At 46.7% G+C, this 18,153-nt stretch overlaps 1 protein-coding gene and 1 pseudogene across 2 annotated transcripts; both read right to left on the reverse strand.

Moving 5' to 3' along the window:
- Window positions 1–3,212: 3,212 nt before the first annotated feature.
- Window positions 3,213–9,468, reverse strand: LOC119444120 (glutathione S-transferase Mu 2-like; annotated as a pseudogene).
- Window positions 9,469–11,814: 2,346 nt separating this feature from the next.
- On the reverse strand, window positions 11,815–15,703 carry LOC119444121 (glutathione S-transferase). Of its 2 annotated transcripts, none has more exons than XM_037708595.2 (3): window positions 15,423–15,703; window positions 14,327–14,603; window positions 11,815–12,443 (listed from the first exon to the last, which is right to left on the reverse strand). In XM_037708595.2, the coding sequence occupies exons 2-3, from the start codon at window positions 14,590–14,592 to the stop codon at window positions 12,047–12,049; spliced, it is 663 nt and encodes a 220-aa protein (XP_037564523.1). In that variant the 5' UTR covers window positions 14,593–14,603; window positions 15,423–15,703; the 3' UTR covers window positions 11,815–12,046. The 2 variants fall into 2 exon arrangements, with proteins under 2 accessions (XP_037564523.1, XP_049519831.1); XM_049663874.1 differs by having other exon boundaries at window positions 14,327–14,600; window positions 15,423–15,699.
- Between the last annotated feature and the right edge of the window lie 2,450 nt (window positions 15,704–18,153).

Below are 18,153 nucleotides of genomic sequence, written 5' to 3' on the forward strand. Positions count from 1 at the left end.
TGCGATAGCAAATTAGTGGACAACTATACAAGGTAAGGATAGTAGTTTGATCGTTCGTATAAGCTTGTTAACATGGTGTCACACATGTAAATTAAGCATGGTGTCACGCGCGCACAAGCAAACATGAACACATCTCACTCGATGACCGCGGAAACTCGCTGTGAAAACGCTGGAGTGAGTCAGCGCAGCAGCAGCAGCGAGCGAATTCAGCTGCGCGCCGGCGCTCTCATCAGCGCGATCTTAGCCGCGAAAGCACGCGGAGGGCGGACTCTGCTCCCGCCGGAGATGGCTTTCAAGGTACAGCCGCGCGGGCGGGTGCTCGCGGATCCCGCCCTTGCGTGCGCGAGCCGCGATTGCTCGCTCACCGTCGCATGCGTTCACTTGCACATACAGCGTATAGCGCGCGGCGACGATTTTATCGCCCATGGACTTTACACGGAACCTCACGGCGACGGCGACGGCAGAAATTCACCAAGAGTGTCGATATAATTGCTATCGCAATAAAATGCTGCAATCTTTTAGGAAAGCCTGGCACTTATCTAGCTCACATCTCCCTCTACTTTCCGGCCTTCTGCGACTGCACCATCTTTGAAAGATCACGCATACGGTCCCGGGAATGCTCCCCACTGCGCGAGATGGACCAATGACTGGTGACCGCGTATGGCGAAGACATTTATTTTGCAGGCATATAAGACCGTCATGGGACGCCTACCGACCGGAATGAAGGCTTTCGGCGTTCTGTTGATGGCGTTTTACGACTCCCGAGGCCTTCCTTCACTTTGCCTTCACTGCATAGCATGCTGTAATGCAGTGAAAACGCTGTACAAAGCGATCACGCGAGCGTCACGGGCGTGATAAGCCTCAGCGGGGCAGCACACCCAGCACATAACCACTGCAGTATACGTGGAGTCAATGCAGAGTATATGCTGAATGTCGACTTGTTGGACAACAGCCCCTGTTTGCGGACTGATAATTGCTATTTGCGGGAGAAAAATAACAATTTCGTGACGTCTGTTAATTGCACTGCCGTCTTTGATGAAGTAATCATTCGGTTTACTTTTGCAGCAGATTGAAGGGAGTCTGGGAGGGAGAATGCATAAAATTGTTTTCTACTCTTTACCTGTTCCTATGAAGGCTTATAATTATTTTCCGGGTAGTTTATTGTTCAACGTTTCAATCGATGATAATCGGTGATAAGCTTTTTCAACGCTGATAATCAATGGAAACATCGGTGGTTTAATGGTTTCGAACTAACGCGAGGCGATTGTAGTTACAATGTCTTTATTGTCGTTGAATTTGGCAGCAAGAGTCCGATTACAGATTAAATTTTCGCACGGTAGTTCTTGATGTCTACAGCTCTCCATAAGTTCATTGAAGCGCCCGGAAGGTTACACTGCTACTGGGTGCCGGTCGTGGTGCAATATTCTTTTTATTTGTGATGTGCGCTCAATCAAAATTCTGCTGTCATCATGTCCCCCTATGTTTCCTCTTGGTTGCTTGTTCCTTTCGTTTGACCTTGTCGTGTGTAGAGTTCATATCCTTATGTGTGGCCAATCCCTCACGGGGGTATACGGGCCACGTTTTGAGGTCCCCACAACAACTCCGCTTACCCCATCCAGGATTACCCTCCAACATGGCTACTGCGGCCTCCCATACTATTATATCGCGTTTTATTGATGCGAAAGCTTAGATGGCTACTCTCGAAAAATACGTTGTCATGGTGCCATGGCATGGTGCCATGCCGCATGGCGCCACCATGTGTTGGTGCCACCAACAAAGGTCGTGGGTTCGAGCGCCTTAATTAACTTTACCTTAATTAAGATAGAGTTAATTAAGGCCCTCGAACCCAGCATCTTTGGTGGGAGTCGAACCCACGACCTTTGCTGGGAAAAGACAAGGTATGGGAAGTAACAATGCGTTCGACTGAAAATTCGACAACGCATTCAACTCCGGGCAGCCCGGGCGGCCGCGCGCGCGCCCGCCCGGGCCGCTGTATCTTGAAAGCCATCTGCGACGGGGACAGAGTCCGCCGTAGCGCTTTGTTCGCCGTTGATACGAGAGGCAGCACAAAGGTCAATTGTCGAAGGTCAAACTCGCATTGCCATTGACTGCGACACCACGTCAGGAGCTGCCTCTCGACGGAGCAGAGTGGGCGAAAGGGAACACCTGCTGCGGCGACAGTGCGTGAGGGGACAGGGATCGCTCTCAGCACGAGCGCTCCTCCACGGAGCAGAGCCAACGGCAGAGCGGGCGAAAGGGCCCCTGCAAGCACTAGCGCGCCAGGCGTTGCGTGATGGGAGAGGGAATGGCCGCGACACGTCGCCCGATGGGCAGCGCCGCATCATTGGCACCGCAGGCTGCTGCTTCTTGCTGGCTCGGGCAGCGCTTACCGGTATGGTACATTACTCGCAGCGCAAAACTCGAAGGACCGCTCAGCGCCGTTCAATTGGACGTTGATGCGTTCGCATTCACAACTGATAAGAAGCGCTTAGGTGCAATCAGATTTTTTTCTTCAGTATTCTTGCCCGAGTACTGTATTTGGGATTTAGGTATAGCCGACCATATAAGGAGGCCTACCTTCCTTTTTCTTTACTTTAAAAATAAATAAAGTCACTTCGCCGCACGCGCAAGATTATCATGTAGTGCGCGATGTAAGGATATATAGGCTACCACTTTAAGCTCAACAAAGCTATACTAAAGCACCCCCACGCAGCTTATTTGTGCAGGAGATGAAAAATACACGCGTACGTAGTTCGTTCTTCCCTTTTGCAACTTTGCAGGGACGCTTTTTAATGGTATTAAGTCAACGTCAAGCCAGGATACTCCTAGTTTGGTTAAAGTGGATCTTGAGTCACGAATTATGATGGGCTGTGGAGGAGGAGGAGAAGGAAACAACTTTATCGACACCAAGCAGTGGGTCAGGTGAGGGGGCTGTGGATAAATACGTCAAAGTTACGCGATTCTGAGGCGCTGCAGACTCCATCGAAAGAAACTCGCGGTTGTAAGATGACGCTTTCTGTATTCTATAATGAGTCATCACAACTACAGAATCAATGATTATCGGTTTAGTGTATACAGCCAAACATATTAAGCGTCTTTTCAGAAAGATAATCGTGTCACCGGCTGGACGAGCATGCACAAGTTTATTACCAATTGCAGACGTTACGAAAGAAGAAAAACCATGTTTTTTTTTTTGTTTTTTTTTTTTTTTGCCGTTGTTGACTGAACCAGCCACGTCGAGCATCCCGTGCAACGTTGTAGTGTATTCATCAAAGGTTAGCATGCTTAGCAAAAAGAAACACATTGAAGTGAAATGAAGCCACGTTGAGTACGCAGGGGTTCGATTTATCTGAAGCTCCATGCCCATGGCTTTTCCCTTGCCACCACTGGAGAGAACATGTCAAAAGAAGTAGGGCCTACACAAATGCGAACGCCGTTACTGCAGGGGATATAACGCGCGCAGCCGAACGACGAGACTGCTTCACTTGTAGTACCCCCAGGGCCTCCGGGGACACGTGATGGGCCACTTCTTGTACTTGCCCGACGCGAAGTGCTCCTTCACGTTTGGCAGCTCTTCGAATCTCCTCAGGTAGTCGACGAGCGGCGGGTACTTGGCCAGCGCTTCCGGCTTGAACTCGCGGTGCCAGTCGAGTCCTTCGTAGAGCACGAAGTCGACGTACGTCAGCCTGTCTCCCAGCGCCCATTTGCGGGACGCCAGGTGCCTTGACCACGGCTCGAGCATGTCCTTGATGTTCTCGGCGTACGACTTGAGGACCCTCCCGGTAGCGAGGCTGGGGCACCGCTCCGTAGGCCAGGATGAGAACCAGGTCCCTGGCCTGCTGCTCGAGGACGTCTAGCTCGACCAACTCCTTGTCGTTCCTGCGGTCAAGATGACCCAAGGAGAGAGAAAGAGGGACAAGATGCTAAAGAGTGATGGGAAATGTAGAGATACGGGTTGGAAAAGCATACCTGTGCTTTCATTTCGATTTCATGACGTGCTCAATATATCGTGGCAAAATTAATTAATATATTAATATGCTACAGTAACAGTGGCAATTCTACGCATTCCTTGCATGCGAAATTGCTGTCAAATATATGTATACCTGATTGTGTGCTAGAAATAATTAGCACATGGCGTTGTGTGCTGTGGCCGAGGCCTCTGGGCTGTTGGCAGACACATCTATCTATCTATCTATCTATCTATCTATCTATCTATCTATCTATCTATCTATCTATCTATCTATCTATCTATCTATCTATCTATCTATCTATCTATCTATCTATCTATCTATCTATCTATCTATCTATCTATCTATCTATCTATCTATCTATCTATCTATCTATCTATCTATCTATCTATCTATTACTAACACTATAAGATGCCCTTACAACGTCAGGCGTCAAGGGAGGAGAGCAAATTTAAAGCAAAAATGTTAATTTCGGAGGTTGCATTTTTTAAGGCGGCTCTTTCGGTAATTACCACCCCGCTGCGCTCATACGCTTTAGCTGTGCAGTCGCTGATTATCGTGTATATCCCTTTACGTTTGTATCGATAAGAACAGATCGAAATGCAAAAACGCTCGTGTACTTGCGTTGTAGTGAGTTCAGCTTGTATATTGTATATCATTTCACTTGTATTGATAGCAAGCAGTAGCCGATGATGGCCGCCTGAGCATGGCTGCAGTGAAGACTACTAGGAAGACACACTCGTACCGATGCTAAGCGATTGTCATCTTGGCCGCGCTTTGAATAGCATTGTTAATATAACTTGTCAGTATAATTTTCTTAGTTACACGTACCATTCTTGGTGGAGGTGCTAAGTCACACGTAACAATACTGCTTGTTATTTTTTTACATATCCCGAAATCACAATATTATTCATTGTCTATTTACACATCCCATGCAGTCTACGTTCTTTCCTCTGCCATTCAAAATTCAACTTTGAGAATTCTAAATAAATTTGGCCAATTGCGCATTAGTGGCTCGGATTTGGACAAACTTTGACCAGTATGATTTGCACAGCACAACTTCTGTTATTCTTGCACGACTGAAAGTCGTGAGCGGAGGAGACGAAGAAATAGCGCTGAAAACTCTGAACGCTTCCCAGAAGACTGCTTACTGCGGCTGACGAGAATGTCAACAGTGGTACGACGTCCACGTGCGTCTTATAGATGTAAAGATTAAAGCGACTCATCACTCAATATCTTGATGACACGCGAAGTCATGAGTGCTCACTTGTGTCTTGTTTCGCGGCCCTTTCTTCATTTTTTCAGGCTGATTAGGTTGAAGTATTCAAACATATTACACAGAATGTACCGACATGATGTTTGATAACAAATTAGACACCCATTGGCGCTACTTGGGTGAAATAGGAAATATGAAATCATTCCGCCACCACTCCTTTGATCGCATCCCACTTATCAACAGCACCAAACAGGCCTTTTAGGATGTCTAGTTTTTTTTCTGGCCACACTGAGTACGTTTTTAAATCTACTTAGCACTGTTGTTTCATTGCGGGATTTAGATGATGCGTGAAATTTCAGAGAGGAAACTTCTCTGCCTTGTTGGCTGGGAGGTGGTGCTAGCAAGGGTACACTTGAATCGCAGAATGCTTTTTTTTTTCATGCCTTCGACGCCACAGTTCTTTTTTGTGTGTGCGTGTTCAAGACATGATTGCGTTAGAACTAGATGAGTTCGTTGAAATCAACTTAAACTTGGCAAATTTGCTTAACACTGCCAGCGTACGGACTCGTTCCGATCAATCGGTTCCTCACTTTGCGGCCAGTCCATGCTTTCTGCCAAGGTAGCGTAGTATGGCCAAGCTTTGGGTCAGCTTGACATCCTCATCGATGTAGTAGGGCAGGTTGGGGAACCGGAGTCCCAGCGTGAACTTCTCCTTGAGCCATTCCTCGTGGTCGTAGCCGGGTGCCGGACCGAACTTGTAGCGCTTGTCCACGAAATCGATTCCCTTGTAGACGAGCAGGTTTCGGATAGGCTGCGCCAATCCGCGCGTGTCCCAGTAGCCAAGAACAGGCGCCATGATTTCTCCCTTTAGCTTGAAAGAAGAAAAGAGAAAGACGGTATTGAAATGGAAGACGTTTAATTAAAGCACGTTGGACTAGCCATCTTCAGGTAGCATACGAGGCTTTATTGGTGAGTTGTATTGCGCCTAAGTTCACGTAATACGTGACAACTGCGGCTGACAGGATCGTTCACATTCGTCGCCTTGGCCACGGGTGGCGCTGGATAACACTCCCCGGACAGCCGTCGCCGTAGCTGAATTGGCAAAGCCCCGCACGCGTAATGCGGAGGTTGTAGGTTCGGCTCCCGCTGGCGGCGAGTTGTCTCTTCGCCCACTTTGATTTTGCCTTTTCCTTATTATTTCCACGTTTCATTAGAAACGACAGTGAATTTCCCCTATGCTGTCCTTCGCTTCATTGTCAGTTGGCTTTATATTGGTGCGAATAGCAAAATAAGAGCCCCCCCCCCCCCCCCCCCCCCCCTGAGCCCCCCCCCTGAATTCTGTTCAGTAGGTTATCCGCTGGAACAAATGAAATATTATTAATATTTGCTCGTCGATGTCTCATTTGCCCAGTTGACACTTCCTTTATTCCTTTCGAGTGCGCTTTGCTTCATTACTTCGTCTATTCCATGTTGTTTTCCTTTGCATTTTCGATCGATACGGCGCCCCAATGCGGAGGCGTCATTTGTCGAGCGTACCGGGCGTTGTGCTGCGCAGCTCTTTTGCTTACAAGCCGCAAGCTCAATAGAGCACGAAGAGGCAGATTACTTCCAATGTCTACACGTTGTCCCTCGGCTATCTATTAATAATTTATTTATTGTTGTCGATACTCTCGAGGCCGATAGGTAATTATGGAGAGAAGTGGGATGGCATGAAATAGCTGTGGCACACTTCGTTAAAGTTTGTGCTGTCGGTGATAGCAGAGACTCAGGCAGGGAGGGGATCTCATTCTGTGTACTGGAGGGCGCTAGCTGGATGTGAGAGTTCAGGTAAGTGCGCTCGATTGACATATCGGCTCTCTAACTTAAGGTGAACGCGTGACTAAGTACAATACGTACGAAGTAAGACTTGCGGCCTGATTAGGAGGCGTGTGAGTGTAATATATCTCATGGAAAATACTTAGACGGGCATCTCTTGCGCCGTATGCAAGGTCAGGTAAACCGAGGGTTAGTTTCATAGATGAAACGTTAGCATGACGGGCATAAGTGGACAAAATGGGAACTGAGTGACCTCAAGAGTGTTAATTAAAAGGAAGCATGCCCGGAGTCGCACAGGGGACGTGCATATTGCAGTTTAGGCCGTACTCGTGCTTTGTATAAGGATAATTTCATCGGGATAGTGGCGGATGAGAAATTGTGTCCTAGGAATCCCGGAATGCGTTTAGCTAGAATTGTTAGATAAGTACTCCACACGCAAATCACAAAAAAGTTTTCTGTTATGTGATTTTATATATAGAGGCTCTAATTATACACTGGTGTAGAACTGAGAACGTATAGTACTAGGCTAGGATTAATTGCATGAGGTCAGATATAGCCTGCTTTTGCATTTACGTTCAGCTTCATTAGCCAATCAGAGCACTAAGAAGAGATATCATCGAGATCTTCCTGCAGTATTACATTGTCTGAAGCGCTAGGGATAGTTTGATAAACAACACAGTCGTCAGCAAATAATTTGATACTGTATGTAATTTCAGTAGGGATGTCGTTAACATAGATTACTAACGATAAAGACCCCAGAACAGAATTCTGCAGCACACCAAAGACCACAAGAGCAACTCTGAAACCACAATATCGACGCAATGGTTGCTTAGTTTACAAAAAGTTATTCCTGCGAGACAAAATCAAAAGCCTGGGAAAAATCCTGAAACATGCAATCTATAATAATTCGGGCGTCAATGGTCCGAAACAAATCACTAGTAAAAGGCAAGAGCTAGCTTTTACAAGATAAAAGCTTCCCAAAACTTTGTTGACAGGAGGTGAAAATGAAAGAAAATGCCCCCTCCCCCCCTCCCTATAAAAGGGGGCCTTTAAGGAATAAAACTGAACTGAACTGAATTATACTCAAGCTCGACAAAGTGTGAGTATATAAAATGTGCATTATATTTTTATTCTTATATGGTAGTTTTAAAAGGCTATATTACGCTAACTATAATTACATACATAATATATTTAAGGGCGCACTATCTATAATAATGTGCAATATATATCTATTTACCTTGTAGCCAAAAAAAAAGTAGCATTGAGATTAGTTAACGTTAACCCAATGAAGCAGTAAGGGTGAAACGTCGCGAGTGTGGCAGAAAAATTGCCTGTGTTGGTGTCCGTCAGATCGCGCGTAAACACTGCCTTCTCTGACGGAGAACTAACTAGCAATTTAGATTATCGTTTCTGTTAAAAAGCGTTAGACGGAGTGATAAAATATTAAATATTGTAACGTGCAGCTGATGCTCGAGGCTGTTTACAATTTATTTACAAGGAAGCCAACGGAGGCCAAGATGGCGACGCTATACCAAGCGGGAACACAGCGTCATCCTTCTCTTCAGTGCAGCCCCACTGCGGCGGCTGTTCCGTATCATCACCCCCGGCAGTAGAAGCACCATCCCGGTGCTTAAGCTACACATACGTGGGGAAAGGTGTGGTATGGCTTTAGTCTGGCCACGTGGACGATGCCACTTGCAGCTGACGACGACGCTGAGAGGGTCGGCGGGGACGATTTCATATGTGACATCGGTCACTTGTCGCACCCCAATTATGCTGTCACAAAATGGGTTCGGCTGACCAACGACACGGTAACGGACGCCTTCTAAAAGATACATTGATCCATCAATAAACCTGTAGCTGTGTCAGAAGATCAAATAAAGCGATAAAACTCAAAATACGCAGTCATAGAATGTATTCGGCTGACACAGGAGTGGTGACTACGGGTTGTATAGCGCAGACGGAAGAACGAAGATGATGAGCCAAGACGCCCAAATTTCTACTATCTTGGTTACTGAAGCTCTCTAAGATATACACTGCTCGGTCAGAGGACCTGTGACATTAGATGGAGCGATAAAATAATAAATATGCGATCATAAAATGGACTCGGCTGACAAATGGATAGTGACAACTGACCCTTAAGAGAATAGTTTGTCTTTCAGCGGAAGAGCAAATTCCATGATGATGATGGATATACGGTCGAAGACAGAAACGAACGTGACAAAAGGCTAAACACCTGAACGACTAAAGCATTTCCACTTACTCACCAAGCTGAGAAGCCCTTCTTGCGGGCACTTTGTGTCTGTGGCCCAGAAGAACCCTAAGGTGAAAGGCCGGGATTGACTTGAAACGTCACTGTAGACTGCGACAGCGGCTTAATTGTCACCTGGCAGTCGCGTGCGCCTGCACTAAGCCAAGTCGCGAGGCTTTATGGCTTGTTAACGCTGCTTCTGTCTCCACGCAGTGACAGAAGCCTACACAAAAGCAGGTTGTACCTAAAATTTCCGTGCCGTAATCTCAGGAGGGCAGAGGCGTCCGCAGGTCAGCGCTCCCCTGCCTCGGGGATATCAGAGTCAGACGATAACCCAGACTAAAGCTGCACACGTCCGACCACTTGTATCTCGCTTCGTCCGGAGGGGATGCTCATCGCATTCATGTGTAAACTAAACGTAAAGATTAGTATTAATGATGAGTGATAATTGTTTGGTATTATACTGAAGTTAAGTGAAAGGCCTGTGCTCATATTTAACGTTGATTTCGACGGCCTTTTTTAGCAGCGTCGTGATGAAATAAATTGTAAGTATTTCGGTGCAATCAATAATTGCATTCACTGCCGCCCCTTTTGTTAATTTTTTTCAGTGTATTGATAATTTGACATATTGGCTGGTATCATTCTGAGATATATATTCTATCGGAGATGGCTAAAGATTTTTGTATAGTAGATAAAGTAGATGCTTGAGCGAGTTGGTAGGACCTACTTGGAATTGAAAACAGCACGAAAGAAGGAACACCACTGAAAGAAGAACAAATACATGGTGCTGACTAACAACAAGGTTTATTCGTCACAAACAGCGTAATATATACTTGCGCAGTCTATAACAAAAGAAGGAAATAACGATGAAAGAAATTAGAAAAAGGACTAGTCCATCAGACATCGTCACTGTAAGCCGTGCAGTTTGCGCGCACAGACATGCAAAGTCAAGAAACAATAAAATCAATTTTTTAGGCAAAGCGATCGAAGCCCTGCTAACGCACATGTTGCTAGCGTAGTCATTTCCAAAGTCTCGAGAATTTCTCGTGCAAGTTGGTCCCGGTAACGTTTTACAACGTCCCAATGTCGGCCCCGCAGCCGTAGTCTTGGCAGTGAATACCAAGGTGGCCAGATGTCGCCTAGGGTATACGCTGTAGGTATGCTCCCTTAGCCGCTCATTCAGACTACGGCCTGTTTAGCCGATATACTGCTTGCCGCAAGACAGGGGTAGGGAATACACCACCCCTTCAGTGCAAGGAACGAAATGGTTGCGGTGTTTCATCTTGGGTTTCATCTTGGTTTTCATCTTGGGTTGAGCACTTGGGTTTATGGCCCCAAACAACCGATAGCTGTAGCCCTCTCAGGTACAGAAAAAAAAAAAAACATCCACATTACATCTGCCGGCGATTCGCCTGAGATTGTATGGCCACTACGTCAATGTACGGAATTCCGACCAAATTAATTTTATTTCGGCCGTTGTCGCACCTTTGACGAGCTCGAGCGAGCGTCCCGGATCTCATTTTTGTTGCTGTCAGCAGGCACTCAGCGACTGCGGTCAAAACATAAAAAGGGAGCTCAGCTTTTCTGAGGCGATTCAGTTTGCTTCTTATAAAGCTGAACAAAATCTTTTGATTTTGCTCCCTTTGAAATTTGCTTGCCTTTTGACTCCGCGCACTCGAAGGTTGTAAAGCGGGGGCCATTGCAAAGACTTGCTACGCACATGCCTTGCGAAGGTCTTGCCATCACAAGATTTTGTTCAGCTTTAAGAAGCAAACTGAACGCCAAAAGCAAGCAAGCAAGCATGCAGAAATGGGTGCTTCCCTTTCGCGCTATATAGAACGTATAGAGTCGACTACGCAGCCTCCAGGAGCATCACAGTGAGCCTTTGTAACGTCCATTCCACTGCTACATTTCTTCTTGCCAATGATTCGTACGTACCGAGTATTATTAGGATGTCGACAACTCCCACGGCGCCGCCGCTAAATTTGCACCACTGACATTCTAGCTCTACCTTCGCTTAAAAAGTTAGTTGTGTCAGCGCTTCTTTCTTGACACGCCTCCCGTCGTTGCTGGCGCAGTGCTATCAATAAGTAGGTCGGTTTCACGTAATTATGTTATGAAACAGGTCACCGTTGCAAGTGAACACAGTACGTATGTTTAGCTATAGTATAACTGAATGCACCAAACCCGATCCCTGTAAGTTGCATTCGTACCGGCAGTGCAAAATCGAAGAAAACGCACAGGCATGTATCTATTTCGTTTATTTAGCCTTTGTCCTTGGGTGCGCGTTTTCTTCGATTTCGCACTGCCAGTACGAATGCAAGCTGTGGCAACCGACTAGTCTGCCTTTACGCCTTGATCTATGACATCATCTCTGTAAATCGAGTACAGCAAACAGATAATGCGTGGCCACGCAGCCCGCATGTTCGTGATCACAGTCAAGTAGACTGAAGTCGACTCAACGTGTTTCAAGTCGATTGCTCGCGAGACTAGATTCGGCACACAACTACACTGTACTTTGCTTAGTTTTGTGCTTGTCATAATTTCGAACGAGAGAGCCCGTATTTCTCACAAAAATCTTTATTGAACAGCAAGCTGATCGAATAATTATCCCGGCACTAATATAGAATTTAAAATTTTCAATTATTATTTTTCGCTGCGTTGATTTTTTTCTTCGTCCAACGCCACGAAAGTGGGTGACATTGAGACAGAAGAGGTAGACAGAAGACGGTAGCATAAAGGTCAAAGCGCCGTCGCCAGTGACCCGCACCCCTACATCCACAGTATATATACATTTCACTTCCTGTTGCCCCACGGCCGCATTGGCCCCAGAATGGGCCACTTGTTGTACTTGTCCGAGGCGAAGTACTCTTTGATGTTGGGAAGCTCCTCGAACCTCTGCAAGTACTCCGCGATCTGCGGGTATTGCTGCACAACCTGCGGCTTGAACTCTCGGTGCCAGTCGAACCCTTCGTAGAGCATGAAGTCGACGTACGTCAGCCTGTCTCCGAGAGCCCACTTCCTGTTGCTCAGGTGCAATGCCCACGGTTCGAGCACGTAGCCCATGTTTTCGGCGTACCACTTGAGGCCTCCTTTGCCGCCAGGCACGTTTGCCGCCTGGTACGGGATCGCGAGGAACATGTCCCGTGCCTGCTGCTCGAGCACGTCCAGTTCCGTGGTCTCTTGGTCATTTCTGAGCAGAAGGAGCAAGCCAAGTACACGTCACAAATCTTTTGTTTCATATGTATCGCCTTCTATATTTTATTAGAGGTGTGCGAATATGCAAAATTTTAAATACCAATCGAATGGTTACCTGGCCAGTCTAAATACCTAGTTTGACAATTTAATGTTTGGTTTCAGCGAATATTTGATTGTTGCCAATTATACAAGGTTGCTACGATTATTGCAGCCCGTCCGCCATAGAAAAAAAAATGAAAAAGGTTCATATAGACACGCCCATGCTTTAGGCGGCAGGTGTACATGGTGTAGGGTAGCAAACCGGATGCTCTTCTGGTTGACCTCCCTGCCTTTCCTCTCCTTGCTCTCTCTCTGTACATGGTGTAATTGCCGCCTGAGGTGTCTGCCGCAATCTGACCAGGAAATATGGCGACTTCTTTAACTTGCACACGCTGTCCAATTGAATGGATGTACAAAAAAAAAAGATACTTGCATTGAAGAAAATGCGTCACTCTCCCTGAATTTTTCTTTTAATGTCTTTTTCTCTCTGAACGCATACAGTTATTGTATTTCTATTTTCGGTTGCCTCGTGTGTTACTGTAACGGGTTTTCAAGCCTTTCTTGGGATTTTGGTCGTAGAATTTTACCTTTGTTGTGTCGTTGGTTCCTGTTCTGGAGTTTTAAATTCGTTAAATTGTTGCCTTTATTTCATGTGTGATCTCTGTATCTTAATTACTTTGCTTTTCAGTGCATATATCTCTCTCTCTTTCCAGCTTCGGCTTTTGTGTCGGTAAGCTTGTCATCTGTGTACTATCTTTACTGCGTGGCTCCAAACAAAAGATTTATATTGATAGTCGGAGCAACCATGCAATTAGTTGTCAGGCCATTCCTTTTATCTGACCCTGCAGTAATTGTACATTGACGTTCTTTTTCAGACTTATAGACACGTACAGATCCGTTCTTTCAACTCAGGTCATAGTTCATAGCAGCAGTTCCATTACACATTTTTGCCCAGATGAGCTTTTAATTAAAGGGACCGAAAGGAGGAATACTATCTTAAGCTGCGCCGGTAAATGGCACTTATCTCTCTCTCTCTCTCTCTCTCTCTTTAATACCGTAGGGACATTGTTAGTGCAGTGGAAGTTTGGAGAGTAGGAAAAGACGCAAAAAAGGTAAAACACATCACGAGGGGTGATTTAGTACCTCGTGACGGAAGACAGGTGGTGACGTTGCCAGGAGTTCCCGCACATAGCTCCTCGTGAGGTCGTATAATTTGACTGCATCTGCTCAGGTTTAGCCAACCGCTTATCGACAAGCAAAACATACGCTTAGTTAAGCAAGGACTTGACCTAACGTGCTATAGGCTAAGTATTCTTTGGAACAAAGACAGCCCAAACGCGTCAAAATACTTCGATATTGGTGACGGAACACTGAACGACGAGCACCTCGACATATGCGTGAAATCCAGAAAGGGAAATTTCGGCATTTGTTCTTGTTTTTTCTGCCAAATCAGTGCAAATAGAGTCTTGAAAGGACACTTCGCCAGTATAAAAGGATTTTATTACTCCTTATTTTTCTTTAACTGTTATTCGACTTCACTCTCATGCAAAGAATATTGACGTTCTCTTAACGTGACACCGAGGTACTACGCCTTTGGTTGAACGCGTACATGATCGGCCATGCGTCCCGTGGTATGCGACCAGGGGCTAGCGTTAGAGCGACACTCAAACTCACTGTGTAGTTTCGTGTGAGAGGCTTGCATAGTGCGCGCTCAGCTTTTTCCGGCTTTTGGCATGCCCACTTCCCTCAAAGTGGGTATCGAGCTTTTATATCCTGCTGACACGACGCAGTGAACACGTCAGACGCGTTCGGCGCTCCCTGAGCGGAGCGGCTGCTCACCGGCCGGCCAGGTCGTGCTTCCTCCCCAGGTAGCGCAGTATGGCGACGCTCTGGGTGATCTTGACGTCGTCGTCAACGTAGTACGGAATGTTGGGGAAGGGAAAGCCAAGGGTGAACTTCTCCCGCAGCCACTCGTCGCGGCTGTACTCAGGCGGCGGTCCGTGCTGGTAGCGCTTGTCCTCGAACTGCACGCCCTTGTAGACGAGCAAGTTGCGCGCGGGCTGTCCCAGGGAGCGGATGTTCCAGTAGGCGAGCAAGGGCGTCATTTTCTTCCCTGCTGGGCGTCGAGGAACGAGAAACGCTGTCAAGTTACGAAGTGGAGTGTCAACGGGGACGTAGAGTGTTAGGCAAGCTTTATTGTTAGTGTGTGTGTGTTCTTGCTTCGAACGGGACGATGACGACGGCAACGACAACAACAAAAACAATAAACAATACAGAACAATCAGATGCCAATATCCCTACAGAAAAAAATAAAATCTGTATTTCCTATAGCTCCCACATCCAATACCATACGATGGAAAAAACGGGATCTTATATAGGATTATATAGCTTCATATAGGCTTATTAGATGTGGGAGTTATGGGGCATATGTGTTTTTTCAATAGGGAGGCTTCACGTTCGGGTAAGCTAGCAAATTGTTTAAAAGTGAAAGTAGCGTGTAATGCACTGAGCTGAAGGTTTAGAAACAGGACACACGAGCGCTAACTTACAACTCAAGGTTTAATGAAAGCCCTCACCCCGGTGGACCGTTTTGTATGCGCAAACCCGGCCAACACCACTCCAAGCGCTATTCAAACGTCTAGTCATAAAATGCATCACCCAAATGCTTAAGATAACGTAAGATAAGACACGAGACGTAGAAAACACGTAAAATAATACAATTTGCCAGAATTCTGCGTGCGCATATCGCGCACCAGACAAGTCCTATATACGGCTAAGAAAAACGACCTATCTTTTTTTTTTTTTTTGTACAATGACACAGAAGGCACGCTCACCCACATGTCCCCTTCGACACGTTCTGAAAGGGCTATTTCCATTCATTCATTACGGCGCAATCAAATTGCCCAGGACATGCAAAGATAGTTTCTACACGTACGTTTCTCCCGAGCCGTCGGAGACGAATATCCCACAGAGCGTCCGAGAGACAGCGAGAAAACTTTTACTGATCTGCTCTTTCGGGACCCCCGACGCTGACGTGTCGCCCACCGGCGGCGCAGATACGCTGGGCGTTTCGTGTATAGGCTTTCTTTTACGACCTGCTGACCTGCAGCTGTTCCTCCTCGCAGAAGCGGCGTGAATGGACGATAAGCTGCGTCCCAAATTTCCTCGGTATTTTCAGGAGACCAGACGAGCCCTGTTGCGGTCAGCGAGACTTCCGTATCGATGTTGTCAAATAGCCGAGCGTTCAATTGGTGTCCTTGTCGCCCACCGGTCTTCGAAAGTCTCCTCAAAGCCCACACCTCCCCACCGCCCCCGCCTCATTTTATCTTGTCAGCGAAGCGCCTTGTTGCTTTGTAAGAACAAAAATATCGTCGCTATCGTTGCTTTTCATTGTTAAAAGAAGACAATGAAATCAACAGACTACGGCATTTCCCTCTGCCCCTCTATTACTTGGGACAGTCGTCGTGCCATTACATAGGAGGAAGCCTCAAGAAGGGCTCTTAAAAATGTACAGAGAACTTAAAAAAGAATAAAAAAGCAGTTTATTTTTTCGTTTTTTTAATAAAAAGCGATAAAAGATTCATTTAATAGAATAAAGCGAATCGAGGTTAAGCTTGTAAAACAGAGACTGGTATGCCACTTAATGAGCAGAACATCATTTCATACAGATTGTGTAATATTTTCCATGTCACGTCATGAGCTGCTTCTTCATTGTTTGTTCCTTTGAGCAGAAGCCTCAACATGGATCACTTGTCGCGGGACAGGAGCGAGCCTCTTAGGGATGTGTAGCAAATTATTGGGCGGGGCAGAGATGAGTCTTATGACGTTCACTGGAAACATTTTTTTTTCCTTTAATGCGATTAACATTGTTAGAGTACTTCAGTACTTATGTGCCACTCTTCAACGAACCGTTTTGACACCGACCCGTGGTACGCACCGCTCTTCAATCTTTTTGCGTTTCGTGGAGATGCATTCATTTACGACCTGCTGACCTGCAGCTGTTTCTCCTCGCAACAGCAGCGTGAATGGACGATAAGTTGCGTCCCAAATTTCCTCAGTATTTTCAGGAGACCAGGCGAGACCTCTTCCGGCCAGGCAGATTTCCGTATCGATGTCAAACAGCCGAGCCGGTTCGTTGAAGAGCGGCACATAAGTACGCAATACCACATACCCTGTGACCTATGGTTGGTCCGACGGTTGGTTTCTGGCCCTGTTCCCTCGGCACAGCTCGTTGTGTTGTCTATTGGACCATGGAATACCCAGTTACCCTATTTGGCATGAAAATCTTTAGACAGACAGACCCTGGAAAGTACGTCAAGTTCTATAAGAATGCTAACCCCATTAAAAAGTATTGGCTAAGGTTTAGCTCTTGTAAACCTAGTTATCACGTGAGAGAGGTCTGATTGGGTTGGTTTTACAAAGACTATCACACAGTGTGTCATTATTGCACGCTTCCGCGCTTGGTAAGCTTCTCTATAGCGTGCTAATCTGGCCTTCCTTTGCTCCGGTGTTTCAGCAGCCAATTTTGCCTTTGCTTGAGATTTCGCAGCCTGCCGTCTAGCTATATCCACTGGATGATTGGAATCAGCCTGTCGCTTGCGCTCAAGCGCACGCACCGACAAGCCCAGCCACCGCGCCATCCATGGCGAGACTGAGCGACCAGTAGTAGTAAGTGGTTCGTGTGGAAAGGGAAAGGTTGACGCTATCTTCTGCAGCCCTTGAGATAGACTGAGCGACCAAGCGACCAAGCGCCGACGAAGCAGCCGTTAAACCCTCGCCTATAGTCACGTGGCACCGCACCGGCGAGGCTCCGAGCGAGGGCAGCTGCGACGTCCTCTCCGCAGCGGATGACGTGGCGTGACGTCACGCGTGCCACATTTGCGCTCCGGCAGCTCAAGGTCATTGCGACGCGATGAATGACCCTGCGAGACATGGCGTAGTAGAGCTTTCGCTCTAAAAACCTATTTGACTGCGACTTGGAACGCTCGGTACTCGTCAGTCGGTTTGTGCTGCCCTTCAATGAACCTCTTTGTTTCCAACCTGGGTAACTGGTGGAATCGAGGCCGCGGCTTGCGCGCACTTTACGGTGGCGCCACTAGATGGAGCAGCGTGTGCACTGGGAAGCATAAGAGAGGAGCCCGGCTATATACACGTTTCGGCGTTGGCAATACGGTGAGTCGCTACATTGGCCCAATGCTAAACGCATTACCGGTAGCATTTACCGTGAGATCGGTCCTGCCGGAATTCTTTTTTTTTTATCACGCTCGTCACGGTTCGCACTGTCCTTCATTTCTGTTACGCCGACGACGAATGGCCGTCATCATCAAGCCGTCGACGTCATCGCGCCGTAGTCTTCAGACCACCTACTCATTCTCGACTGCACCCTGGTCACAGAGCAAAGAAAAGCATGACATTGCCCACAACCTCCACTGGGATTTGAACTCAAGCCCCGGTGGTATATTGTGCAGAAGGAAGCTGTGTTGTATTGTAACGTATTATATATTATTGTATTGTATTGTATTGTATTGTATTGTATTGTATTGTGTGAACGCACTGTTTGCACTAAAACCAAGAACGACTTCAAAACGGAATGGAACACACACCCCACTCGCAAACCATTATGTTGCGCAGCGCAGCATTAGAGCATAGAAATTTTTGTGGGGTCT

The sequence above is a fragment of the Dermacentor silvarum genome, chromosome 3 (genome assembly GCF_013339745.2).
Source record: "Dermacentor silvarum isolate Dsil-2018 chromosome 3, BIME_Dsil_1.4, whole genome shotgun sequence".
NCBI lineage: Eukaryota > Metazoa > Arthropoda > Arachnida > Ixodida > Ixodidae > Dermacentor > Dermacentor silvarum.

Coding starts and splice junctions, on each gene's coding strand:
- LOC119444121 (XM_037708595.2), bottom strand. CDS start 14,592: ATGACGCCCTTGCTCGCCTACTGGAACATCCGCTCCCTGGGACAGCCC. Junction 12,444..14,326: donor AAGCACGACCTGGCCGGCCG/GTGAGCAGCCGC, acceptor CCTTCTGCTCAG/AAATGACCAAGAGACCACGG.